At 41.1% G+C, this 13,975-nt stretch overlaps 1 protein-coding gene across 4 annotated transcripts in view; it reads left to right on the forward strand.

Annotated features, from left to right (window-relative positions):
- PDE4A (phosphodiesterase 4A) overlaps positions 1-13,975 on the forward strand; it is a 338,473-nt gene that overhangs the window by 266,663 nt on the left and 57,835 nt on the right. Inside the window, exon 1 of one of the 4 annotated variants that reach the window (XM_081954841.1) lies at positions 12,567-12,715. The exons of the other annotated variants lie outside the window; for them this stretch is intronic. Within the exon in view, the coding sequence (XP_081810967.1) occupies positions 12,636-12,715 (80 nt within the window). The 5' untranslated portion in view covers positions 12,567-12,635. Of the gene's footprint in view, positions 1-12,566; positions 12,716-13,975 lie in introns of those variants that run through there. 4 annotated transcript variants of the gene reach the window in all.

A 13,975-nucleotide genomic window follows, 5' to 3' on the forward strand; every position in this document is an offset into this window, starting at 1 on the left:
TAGTTTATAGTTCATGTGTTCTTCAATTACATTTTGTTGTTTGTTAATCAGCAATATTGGAAAAGAAGAGGAGAGCAAAGTGCTGTAAACAAATGTATTGAAGAGAAGCGAATGGGATATTAAAGCAAAATTCAAACTGATCCAGTTTCAGCTTTTGGGCAGTTTAATTTTTTTTAATAAATAAAAATAAAAATTCACCCTGATATAGTAAAAGAATCCAAAGCCTCCAATGCTTTTAATGTTGCCTGCCCTAATTCTCCACCCTAAGATACTTTCCCTAGAGCACAAGCCTCCTTTTCACATCCCTAAAGGCCCCTTTCTGCCTGCCAAATTCTTGGTTATGTTTTTATGTAAATGTCTTATGTCCTCTGCTGATTTCAGAAGCAGATTATACCAGTGACTTTAACCTTACATTATTGAGATGTATGGTCTGCCTCTGTCATCTAGACACAAAGAGGGAACTTGGATAATGACGCTCTCTGGGCCAAGAGGGCCAAGAGGCTCACACCAATTGTCTAGTCTTAAAACTCTTAATAAAACATAGCTGTAAGACAGGGCAAAAGTGGCCTGGTATCTCTCTTATCTAGTAGCGATTGGTGGGCAGAAACTTTGTGTTGATAACTGAGTAGAATCCCAAATGCAATGGAAAGGTTCTCTGTCTTCTGTTAAGTCACTAGATGTCAATCCTACCAAGGGAGGGAGGAAAACTGACTACATGGCCAGCCTAGAAACCTTGCAAAATGCTGAGATTGGATGAGTGACTGTGGACGCCAGCATTTAATTTTAATTTTAATTTCTTTTAATTTTAAATTTCTAGACCGCCCCCTCTCCCCGGAGGGACTCGGGGCGGTGTACAGGAATAATTTAAAACATACAAACAATCATACACATAGGTAAAAACCAAACTAAACAACCCCTGTACAATTTATAAAAATTAAAAAACAAACCTTAAAACCAATCTTAAAAATTTAGAAATAGAACTGAGGTGGGATAGGTGGAATTAGGCCAAGCCGGCTAGCTGGAATAGGTGGGTTTTAAGTTTCTGACGGAAGGAGCGGAGATCCATAGTCATTCTAATGTCGGGGGGAAGGTCATTCCAGAGGCTCGGGCCCATCACAGAGAAGGCCCTTCCCCTAGGCGTCGCCCGCTGGCACAGCCTAGTGGACGGCACCCGGAGGAGTCCCTCTCTGTGTGAGCGAATCGGCCGGAGGGATGTATGGGGCAGGATACGATCCCGCAAATAACTAGGTCCTGTGCCATGGAGCACCTTAAAGATGATGGTCAACACCTTGAAGCGCACTTTGGAACAAATTCAGTGCTTATATTTTTATTCATTCAGTCATTCATATTATTTGCCCCTCCCCCCATTTTGCCAAAGGGGACTCTGGATAACTTACAACATCAAAAACAGTAAAACTATAACAATAAGAATACAAAATTATAATTAAAGATGGAAGGGGGAGGGAGCAAGATGCTCGTGGGAGAGGTTGGATCTGCTATTAGTCCATCAACCATCTCCAGCCTCCAGGTACTCCCTCTTGGAGCCCCAACTGGCACAGCCAGGTCTTCAGGCTCTGACAGAAGGACAGGAGGGTGGGAGCCAATCTGACCTCAAGGGCAAGATCAGTGGTGGGATTCAGCCAGTTGGCACCACTTTGGGAGAACCGGTTGTTAATTTTCTGAGCAGTTTGGTGAACTGGTTGTTGGAAGAAATCATTAGGGCAGAGAACCGGTTGTTAAATTATTTGAATCCCACCACTGGGCAGGATGTTATAAAGTACCAGGGAAGGCTGTTTTCCTGGATACCATCAGCCAGAATTCCTTGAGTGGTGGGATCTACAGCATGCCTCCTCTGCCAGCATGGATGGGACAGGCCTGCCTCATAGAGGCAAGATGATTATTCTGAAACAAATATCCATAAGACTGGAACCATAGTTTCTAATCCTGGGAATGTTTACTTAGTTGTAGTAATATTTAGTAGTAATATTGTAGTAATATTGAGTTCAGTAAGTTTTAGTCTTGGCTAAGTATGTATCATTGTGCAACATACTAATTATGCATTATACATATATATTCCACCAGTATTTAATGGTCTTACCCTCTCCAAAATATTTGCACCTTTTCCGATTTGCTTCATCTTTGGAGCATTAAATAATGTGGGGGGAAGTCATTTGAAGGAACACTCACATTTCTACAGTGGGGCAAAAAAGTATTTAGTCAGCCGCCAATTGTGCAAGTTCTCCCACTTAAAAAGATGAGAGAGGCCTGTAATTGGCATCATAGGTAGACCTCAACTATGAGAGACAAAATGTTAAAAAAAAACCAAACAATCATATTGGCTGATTTGGAAAGAATTTATTTGCAAATTATGGTGGAAAATAAGTATTTGGTCACCTACAAACAAGCAAGATTTCTGGCTCTCACAGACCTGTACCTTCTTCTTTAAGAGGCTCCTCTGTCCTGCACTCATTACCTGTATCAACGGCAACTGTTTGAAATTGTTATCAGTATAAAAGACACCTGTCCACAACCTCAAACAGTCACACTCCAAACTCCACTATGGTGAAGACCAAAGAGCTGTCGAACGACACCAGAAACAAAATTGTAGACCTGCACCAGGCTGGGAAGACTGAATCTGCAATAGGCAAGCAGCTTGGTGTGAACAAATCAACTGTGGGAGCAGTAATTAGAAAATGGAACACATAAAAGACCACTGATAATTTCCCTTGATCTGGGGCTCCACGCAAGATCTCACCCCGTGGGGTCAAAATGATCACAAGAACGGTGAGCAAAAATCCCAGGACCACACGGGGGGACCTAGTGAATGACCTGCAAAAAGCTGGGACCAACGTAACAAAGGCTACCATCAGTAACACACTACGCCGCCAGGGACTCAGATCCTGCAGTGCCAGACGTGTCCCCCTGCTTAAGCCAGTACATGTCCGGGCCCATCTGAAGTTTGCTAGAGAGCATTTGGATGATCCAGAAGAGGATTGGGAGAATGTCATATGGTCAGATGAAACCAAAATACAACTGTTTGGTAGAAACACAACTCGTCATGTTTGGAGGAGAGAGAATGCTGAGTTGCATCCAAAGAACACCATACCTACTGTGAAGCATGGGGGTGGCAACATCAAGCTTTGGGGCTGTTTCTCTGCAAAGGGACCAGGATGACTGATCCATGTACAGGACAGAATGAATGGGGCCGTGTATCGTGAGATTTTGGGTGCAAACCTCCTTCCATCAGCAAGGGCATTGAAGATGAAATGTGGCTGGGTCTTTCAACATGACAATGGTCCCAAACATACCATCCGGGCAATGAAGGAGTGACTTCGTAAGAAGCATTTCAAGGTCCTGGAGTGGCCTAGCCAGTCTCCCGATCTCAACCCCATAGAAAACCTTTGGAGGGAGTTGAAAGTCCGTGTTGCCCAGCGACAGCCCCAAAACATCACTGCTCTAAAGGAGATCTGCATGGAAGAATGGGCCAACATACCAGCAACAGTATGTGCCAACCTTGTGAAGACTTACAGGAAACATTTGACCTCAGTCATTGCCAACAAAGGATATATAACACAGTATTGAGAGGAACTTTTGATATTGACCAAATACTTATTTTCCACCATAATTTGCAAATAAATTCTTTTCAAATCAGCCAATGTGATTGTTTGGGGTTTTTTTTTTACATTTTGTCTCTCATAGTTGACGTCTACCTATGATGCCAATTACAGGCCTCTCTCATCTTTTTAAGTGGGAGAACTTGCACAATTGGTGGCTGACTAAATACTTTTTTGCCCCACTGTATCTATGTGCTTCAGAGATCCTGCCTCTAAACTGTGAAAGCCAGCGGCCTTGTGGTCATGAGAAATGGCTATAATCCCCACACCTGTGGAAATCCGGTCAAATTGAAAGAATAAATATTTATTATAGCAGATCTTTTAAGAGTCACTAAAGCCTACTATTTCATATATGCCTTTTCTTAGGAATGTGAAAAGTACTCCAGGCCTGTGGGCTGGGACAGAGCTAGACGTTTTGGCCAAACTACAGAAGTTTAAAGCTCTGAACCCACCCACCCCAATCCAAAAAAATACCCCATTCTAGGCTCTGTCCCCAGGCCAACAGAATTTGCTAATTTAAAGTGAGATATTTCTAGGGGTTTGTATATTCACTGTTGCATTTGGCTGATATTGCATTTCTTTTTCTTGGCTGGATAATGCTTATAATTAACACAGCTGCTGTTTGTAAGTTATTTTGTATTTGACTGATACTTGTTATTTGTGTACTTATGGCATTCTGTAGTAAAATTGTTTCGTTTGTGTATTGATGCGGTTGGAAGTTGCACTGAGGGGATAGCACTTAAAAAATAACTGAACACATATTTTCAACAAATAGGCCGAGGATAGGTTCTACACCTATGAGTGACATTATATAATTATGGGAACTGTTTTAACATAAATGTCCTGTTAAAATAAGATACACATAATCTGTATTTTTTCTGCTGCAAGGGAATGAAGTCAAGAGAATTAAGAAACGAAAGAAAAGCAGGAATAAAGTCCTCATTTTTTCCCTTGTGAGTGACCCAGTTGAAGGTGTGTCCCCGGGAGAAAAAATATTCCATACCCCAAATAGTGGGCAGGACTGAGTTTTGTCATGTAAATTCTTATTCTTATTACTCCTCTGTCCTGACACTGATAAAGCCACCGTTACTTTCCTTGCCCCTCCCTTGATATCCTTAATCTTATCTGTTGTCCTGGAGCAGAATGTCGTCAGCAGTTCTCTCAACATCTGTGCACAGAGATCCTTCAGAAGGAGTTGCAGCTAAATTGACTGCAAAAACAGCTGTGTGTGTGTGCCCGCTTACGCACACACACACACACACTCCCACACACGCATGCCAGATAAAGTGCCATGATATATGCAGAGGTACAGCCAAGATGAATTGGATGTATAAAAACAATGCTTCAGATACTCTAAATTATTGACGCAAACAACTTGAGAAAGAAATTAAGCTGGTATTTGGTCTGATGTAAGGTTTACTGCGTGGAAAGTAAAATAAAATCCAGGAATTGCATTCAGCAAGCAAGACAGGACTGACGCTCTGAAGGTGAAGTCTAGGGCTTTGTTCAAGAGGCTCAAGTACACTGGGTTCCTTTACCATATTTTGAAATTCAGTAAAAGAATGCCTGATGCAATCTAAAAATGAATTGTAAAGCTCTTTGGTCCAAGGGTAATTTGTCCATTTCCCAAGCAAATTGTGCAAAAGGCTTGCAAAAATGTTGAATCTCTGGCAGCGTCTTTTCTAATTTGGTTTTAAATCTCTCTCTCTCTCTCTCTCTCTCTCTCTCTCTCTCTCTCTCTCTCTCTCTCTCTCTCTCTCTCTCTCTCTCTCTCACTCTCTTGATTACTGCAATGCTCTCTACATGGGGCTCCCCTTGAGATGCACCCGAAGGCTCCAGTTGGTTCAGAATGCAGCCGCGCGGACAATTATGGGGAGTACCAGGTACTCCCATGTAACACCAGTTCTGCGTGAGCTGCATTGGCTGCCTGTGGCTTTTCGAGTGCGTTTCAAGGTGTTGATTGTCATCTTCAAAGCGCTTCATGGCTCGGGACCTAGTTATTTGCGAGATCGCATTCTACCCCATACATCCCTACGACCAATCCGCTCACACAGGGAGGGTCTCCGGGTACCCTCCGCTAGACAATGCGGGCGGGCGGTGCCCAGGGGTAGGGCCTTCTCTGTGATGGGCCCAACCCTCTGGAACGAACTCCCCCCTGACATTAGAACTACTGTTGATCTCCGCTCCTTTCGTAAGAAACTCAAGACCCACCTGTTCCGACTAGCCGGCCTGGCCTAATTGTAATTACAAGTACAATCTATTACTGACCTTCCTGGATGGCTTTTTAATATTGTAAATTTTGGGGTTTTAATTTAGTTTTAAATCGTTTTTAACTAGAAATGAGTTCGGGCATTATACAGACTGTATGTTTATGTTGGTTGTCTAATGTATTGTTGTTCCTGCTTTGTTGTTTTATATGTACTGTCTGTACACCGCCCCGAGTCCCTGCGGGGAGAGGGGGGCGGTATATAAATTTAATAAAACTCAAACTCAAACTCTCACACTAAAGATTCATATTGAGATAGACTAGTAAAAAAGAATAGGCATTTAAACTTGCTGCTGCTTCAAGGTATCACTTTTTCTAGCTTTGCCTTATGTGGCAGTTGTAATGTTCTCGTCTCTAGCTGTTGACCGGAAGACGCCAACAGTGCTGCCTTTTGAGCTTCCTCTGCTGCAACAGAATGAGAGGCTTCCTGAGGCTTTTTCTGCTGTTGACAAGAGATCTACTCCCAAACACCAAAGGGGCTCAGCTGGAAGAACCCGTGTGCTGATCCAACCTGGTTTGATAATGTGATGGGGCATGATTGCAGCTGTACTGATTCGTGGTGATGCTGATTGTGCTAGAATGGTTTATATAAGGTGTACCAGAGAAGGAAGCTAACACAACTATTTACACTGAATTGTTATAACTAGGACTGTATGTTTCTTACACTAATTACCATGCACATACAACATGTACCGTAGATATATTTCCGGCACATGTTTTACTTTTTCCACTGTTTTTTGCTTTGCCATTTTCCATTGATGCATCTATTCTCAATGCCTGGAAGGGACTATGATACCAGGCAGAGAGGTTTAGAAGGCACTGGAGAATTAGGGTGGGAGTGGGAGGGGAGATAAGCCAAACTTATATTAGAGAGACTAGCCTCCCTTGAACCAAAATGATGTCTCATAACTTTAAAAAGGTGGAAGAGCAAAATTTAAGCCGACTCCTGAGAACATCAACTTTGGAATGGTATAAATGTTTTGAAAATATTGCAAGGATAGGACCAATATGGAAAGTGGACTATGAATGGTCATAGCAGTCAGGATATACAAGGAGACAAAATGGCCCCCTCCCAAATTCACACCAACATTGAAAAATAACGTAGGTATTTTATAGGTATTTCTCTGCTGCTATTACTCATCTCTCACCCAAGATGGGGAATGAAGAATATTTGGCTTAAGAGAATGTAGATATGTTAGATATGGTAATTATAATAGAAATCAGGTAGAACAGAACAGAGTCAACAGATTCTGTTGATATTTGGGGTATTTGCTGATTACAAATTTTACAGAAAGAACAAAGAAGGGCATCCTGGAAGAGGTGAGAATGTTTCAAGGAAAATAAAAAGCCTAACATGCTAGAGCTGTGATGGTGAACCTATAGCACACGTGCCAGAGGTGACATGCAGAGCGCTGTCTGCTGGCATGTACGCCATTGCCCCAGGTCAGATCTCCATAGCGTTTCTTTCGTGAGCTTCTGTTTTCCTGCGAACGACGAAACAGGCTCACGAAAGAAAAAAGATATTACCTCTTGGCACACTACCGGTGTTGGGATGCCCCACTTCCCGCTGGCCAGCTGGTCTTCGGGTTTCTGCTGTGCATGCGGGCATGTCTGTGAATGTGTGTGTGCATGTTGGCGCATGCTCAGTGGTCCAAAGTCCTCTTTTCTGATGAGCGCAACTTTTGCATCTCATTTGGAAACCAAGGACCCAGAGTATGGAGGAAGAATGGAGAGGCCAATCAAGCACAGTACTCCCACGGTCATTGAACCAGTTTTGAGTGCTTTTGGCAAAAGTTGCTCTCATCAGAAAAGAGGACTTTAGACAAGACTTTGGACCACTGTGTTCATTAAGACCAGGGTCAACGCAGCTGTCTACCAGGAGATTTTGGAGCACTTCATGCTTCCTTCCGCAGACGAGCTTTATGGGGATGCTGACTTCATTTTCCAGCTGCCCACGCTGCCAAAAGCACCAAAACCTGGTTCAATGACCATGGGATTACTGTGCTTGATTGGCCAGCAAACTCGCCTGACCTGAACCCCATAGAGAATCTATAGGGCATTGCCAAGAGAAAGATGAAAGACATGAGACGGAACAATGCAGAAGGGCTGAAGGCCGCTATTGAAGCATCCTGGTCTTCCATAACACCTCAGCAGTGCCACAGGCTGATAGCTTCCATGCCACACCACATTGAGGCAGTAATTGCTACAAAAGGGGCCCAAACCAAGTACTGAGTACATATGCATGCTTATACTTTTCAGAGGTCCGATATTGTTCTATGTACAATCCTTGTTTTATTGATTGCATGTAATATTCTAATTTTCTGGTGGATTTGGGGTTTTCATGAGCTGTATGCCATAATCATCACAATTATGACAAATTACAGCTTGAACTATCTTGATTTACATATAATGAGTCTATCTCGTATATTAGTTTCACCTTTTAAGTTGCATTACTGAAATAAATGAACTTTTGCACGATATTCTAATTTTTCGAGTTTCGCCTGTATATGAAGCTGTGCCTTGGAACTGACGTGAGAGGAAGATCTGTAGATTTAATCATAAATAGTAACAGTGACCTGGTGAAAGATGCAATTGTTGTAGAACAGGCTGGAAAACAATATTTTGTTATTATATTTAGCATGCATGCAAATGAGAAAAGTCAAGAAATGTTTTTGTATTCCTTTGTGACTATTTAAAAATACAATAGTTGTAGCTCAATTGGAATGTAAGAGTCAGCCAAGTTCAGAAAGAGGCCAGCACTGCTTTCTAGTAGTATCCAGGAAACAGTAAAAGTTAAGAAGACTTCCTTCAGGAAATGGAAAGTCTGTCCTAACACAAAGAATTCAAGTGGGACAGCCTGTATTGACTTTCACATGGAGGGAAGAAATCACAAAATTTAGAAGTAACAAGAAAAAAAACTAAACATTTGAAGGACTGCACAGTATTGTATGAAAACATTCAGGTCTGATGACATCAATCCAAGATTATCCATCCACCTTTGTCTGTTTATCTGTCTGTCTGTCCGTCCGTCTGTCTGTCTGTCTGTCTATCTTACTATCATCTGTTTATCTTGGATGATGTTATCAGAACCCAGAGTTTTAATACTATGCTCTATGTGTATGTACGGTATGTATTGATCCTCAGATCAGGCCCAGTGCCAGAAGACTAAAAAGTAACAGATGTGAATGCTTATTTTTTAAAAAGAGGCCCAGAAGACACCTGGGAAATTATTGACCAATCAGCTTAATGTCTGTTCCCGAAAAATAGATAGAAACAGTAATCAAAAGAAAAAATAATTATGTGCGTGGCAGAACGAACCTTGTCAAAGGAAAATCAGTATGGATTTGTAAAAGTATCCCGCTTAAAATGTCTTTGGCAGAGTTCCTTGGCAGAGTTCCTTGTCCACGACTTTTGAGTAAACTTATCCATGACAGCTATGGAAAACACAAATTCCATATTAAGGGTCATTAAAAGTGATTGGAAATAAAATTGGCCACTTTGTAATGCCCTTTTACAGATCTTCAATATGTGCTCATCTGGAATATTTTGTATAGTTCTGACCACTACCTTTGGAAAAAGATAGTAGAATTGGCAAAAGTACAGCAAAGGCAATGAAAATGGTCAGATATCTTAAATACTTTCCCCATGAAAAAGGACTAGAGGGCTTGGGACTCCTGAGTTTGGAAAAAGAAGGCAGCTGAGAGGGCACATGACTGAAAAGTATAAAATCATGGCTGGCATAGATTGAGAGACGTTTCTCTCTCTCTCTCTCTCTAAATAATAGAACCTCAAGTCATCCAGTGAAGGTGTATTGGAGGGAGACTTAGAACAGATCAAGTAAAGTACATCTTCACCTACCACATAAATTCATCAGTGGAATTAATTACCACAAGATGGGGTAATGGTTACTATCTTGAATGGCTTTCAAAAGAAAATGGGTTTTTTATTTGTTGATTGGTTGGTTGGTTTATAAAATTTATAAGCTTCCCATTTTACCTCAAAGTATACTTTGGGTGGCTTAAATATCATAGAGGACATGTCTGTCAAGAGCTATTAATCTTGAGGACTAAGCTTTACCTCAAGGTTGGAGTCAACATGTCTCTGTATACTAGTTGCATAAGAAGAAAGATGGCATATGGTTCCATCTCTTGCTTATAAGCACCCCACAAGCTTTGAGTTGGTCACTGTGAGAAACAAAATGTTGGACCCCTTGGCTGACTCGGTAGGATTATTTTTAGCTTTTTATGTTATCCTTTCAATGGATTGTATCCCACAATGGTTTCCTACTGATGGAATACCTGGTTGGGGACCCTCCAAGATTAATCAGGTACAGAGAACTCTAGAGCAGTGGTTCTCAACCTGTGGGTCGGGACCCCTTTGGGGGTTGAACGACCCTTCCACGGGGGTCGCATAGCACCATTGGAAAACACATATTTTCGATGGTCTTAGGAACCGAGGCACCAATTTTGTGGTTGGGGGTCACCACAACATGAGGAACTGTATTAAAGGGTCACGGCATTGGAAAGGTTGAGAACCACTGCTCTAGAGGGTGGGAGGAGAGGACAGCCAGAAATCCCAGAGGACATCCATTGTTCCTTGGGAACCAAGCAGAGCTTGGTATAAGATGGGTGGCTACATAAATATTTAAAATAAAAAAAATAAGATGCTTGAGTACACATGTGCCCAAAGACAGATCATAACATTCTTTGTAATATTGGCTGCCATTTTTGGATTGGCAATACGTTTCTGACCTGACGTTTTGTCTTCAGTGAGGAAGCTTAATTCCATAAGTAGGATCAGAGGATTCGGCATGTTGAAAACTTTTCCAGGGTAAAAAAGAAAAATATATTGAAGTGGAACAGAACAGAAGGATGGACAGCTGGAAAATGTGAGGGGCTGGATGTTCTGTTCAAATATTTCTTTATAATGGGGAAAGAGTGCTTCCTGGAAGGAAGTAAAGCCTTTGAAATATTGACACTTTTTAAATTAAATTAAAAAAAAATACAATTAGCCCTTCAGTGGCTTAATTTATTAAGAAGGGATTCTTCAGAAGTTTGAGAGTCATAAGGTATCTTTCTAAAGAAAGGTTAGTAAATTATTTGCATTCGAACAAAAGGCAGGAGTTGGTGGACATCTCTACCTTAAAGCCATCCATATGCACTTTTTCATCAATTCACACCCACCAAAGTCATAGTGCAAGGGATTATGTGAATTGGAGTCCAACATGACAAGTTGAGAAAGGCAAACATTAAAAAAATAGAAAAATATCAATACTATAACACAATCAGAAAAATAATTTAAAAATAGATAACAGGCCAGGGAGAATAAACAAAAGCAAATTATATTATAAGTAGAACAGCCCCACACAAATTGATCAAATATTCTTTGTCCTAATGCAAAGTTTAGCAAACAATTCTTATCAACAGTCCATTGATGTAGATCAGACACAGATTTCTCTTTCCAATGTTCATAATAATTCTTTTGGCGTGCGCCCTTGCTCCTCCACACAACTTCACAGTTATTTATTTGTAAAGGAGCGAAATGGAGGTAGTCCTTGTACAGCAATTCACTTAGTCACCACTCAAAGTTACAACAGCATTGAAAAAGTGACTTATGACCATTTTTCACACTTATGACCTTTGCAGCACCCCCATGGGCCCAGGATTTATATTTGGGTGCTTGATAATTGACTCATATTTATGACCGTTGCAATGTCCTGGGGTCGTGTGATCACTTTTTGTGACCACCTGACAAGCAAAGTCAATGGGGAAGCCGGATTCACTTAGCAGCCACGTTACTAATTCAACAACTGCGGTGATTCATTTAAAATGGGGACAAAAGGCCATAAAAAGGGGCAAAACTCACTTAACAAACGTCTCACTTAGCAACAAAGATATTGGGATCAATTGTAAGTTGAGGACTACCCGTAGAGGCTTCATAGAATTAAATAGGACTTGACTTGATAGCATCTTCCTTCCTTCCCAGCAGCAGTGCTTGTAATTCCAAACAGCAGCAGCATACATATTGTATATACTGTAGCTGACAAGAGGATGATGCGTTGTTGTTATCCAGAATTTTTCCCTGCATTTGGAATTGGACTGTTACCTTACGGAACTACACCAGACAAAAGTGATTTATAGAGCAGGTGTTTATATAGCAGGGGAAGTATCTTTGAATGTTTGCCAATGGATTGAATGAAGCAACCTTTTGTTGGTCTTGTTGTCACTAGGCTTTTAATTTTTAATTTCCTTTTTGGTTTCATTTCTACTGCTCCCTAGACAATTAGGCTTGGATATATTGAAATGGACAGCTATGGCCAAACAAGCAGAGGGTTTTATTTTTGCCCCCTCTGTCTTAGACAGGAGTATCTCAAGGGTGGAATGTTTGTTTATGTGTTTGTGGGGGAGAGAAATGGGTAACTCTTTGAAGGTGAAAGCCTCAAAAGCTGAAACCACAGTAAAGAGGAAGTCCAGCCTTCCGAAGAGGGCAAGCGCATTCCCTGGAACCCTTGTTGGGGGCATCCTCTTGTTAGATTGGCTGGGACACATCCTGTCACTTCCACCCAGCCACAACTAAGCCTTAGTTGTCAAGTGATGAGTCAGCTTGTTACTCTAGCTGCATTTCTCAACTCGATTGCACCAACATCTCCCAGCACAACATAGGGTGTGACAAGGGAGAATAGCAGCTTGATTCCTGTAGATCTCTGGATTAGACACCTTGTAACCCAGACGTCTTACTCTACGGCAACCAGGAGGATGGCTCATGTCAACATGTCAAGCGGCATTGATTACAACCGGGTCATGTCTCTGCCCAGCCTCCATTTATCCATCCGAAGGTTAGTTGGGCAATGTATTGTCTGCCACAGCGAGCTCTGAGTGTTACGTCTGGGGCATGGGTGCTGCTCATGACTGCATGTTTCCAGTCAGGCTAGAGAAAAATTTTTAGTTGCCTGAGCCAGTGGTGAGACATAGGAATTGGGGGCCATGGAAATCTGGAGTTTGTGACTCTTGAGTTGATGAGAAGCTAGCATTTACTAGTATTTGAGGATTCACACATATCAATGAAGGGCCTCAGTGGTGTGTGGTTGAAGATACTCAGAGTTGGAGAATAGCACTGAATCTTGTAGAAGAGCACGGTGGGTGCTGCCTTTCATCATATTTCTGAAGAACTTTTAACTCGCTGAAGGGTGGGAATTCTGTTAATATTTTTGCATAGTTTGTTAATGCAAACATCTTATGCCATTGTTTTATTGAGACTTAAAGCATCCAAAAGACTGAATGGGACTTACTTCCTATACATATTGTGCTGTTAGTTTCTTACAGTCCAGGAATGCAACTGGAACAATTAACTATTATATAGAAATCCTGTATATGTTATACAGGAACAGTTTATTCACCAGCAGGGGGAGTAAAAGGTTAAAAAAAAAAATGAGGAAGGAAGGGAGCGATTCTCTAAGGCGTCATTTAAGCTGGTTACTAAACAGTTCCACTTTTGCATAAAGGAAATCTTACATGCTCTGTTGTGAAGCCTTGTATCTATGTAAAATAAATAAACCAATATGGCCGGTACAAATTGGCTAGTTTTATTTACACATGCTCCATTTACAACTTCAGTGGAACTCTTTGCTTGAACTTTAACTGGCTTTGTAGATTAGTGGAAAGGTATCCTGTGGGCGATGAACAATATACCTTTTTTAATCCAACTGTAAATTTGGTGAAGGTTTATCTTACAGAGGATTCTAGAAGATAATCTGTATTAAACTGTTTGTTTTTAAAAAAATGAACTTGACCCAAGTAATGTGCATGATTTCCTGTATAACTATTTGACACATAATGTGATTTTTATCCGTAGTGTGTTGTCTTTTATAGTTTATTAAACATGCTTATATCTTAATATAATCTTTGAATTCTGCCAATTATGGTTTAATCAATAAACCATATTTAAGTAATCCATTCTTTAGCCCAGTATGCAAAACAGGTCTGTGAATAAGAGTGGATGCGTAACGGAGCTCCTGAACACTCTTTGAGTTGGTTATTCTTCCCACATTAATATAGTGGAGGTTCTGTATTTTTTAATATTAGATGAGCAACGTTCT

Source organism: Natrix helvetica, assembly GCF_964273705.1.
Source record: "Natrix helvetica genome assembly, chromosome: 1".
NCBI lineage: Eukaryota > Metazoa > Chordata > Lepidosauria > Squamata > Natricidae > Natrix > Natrix helvetica.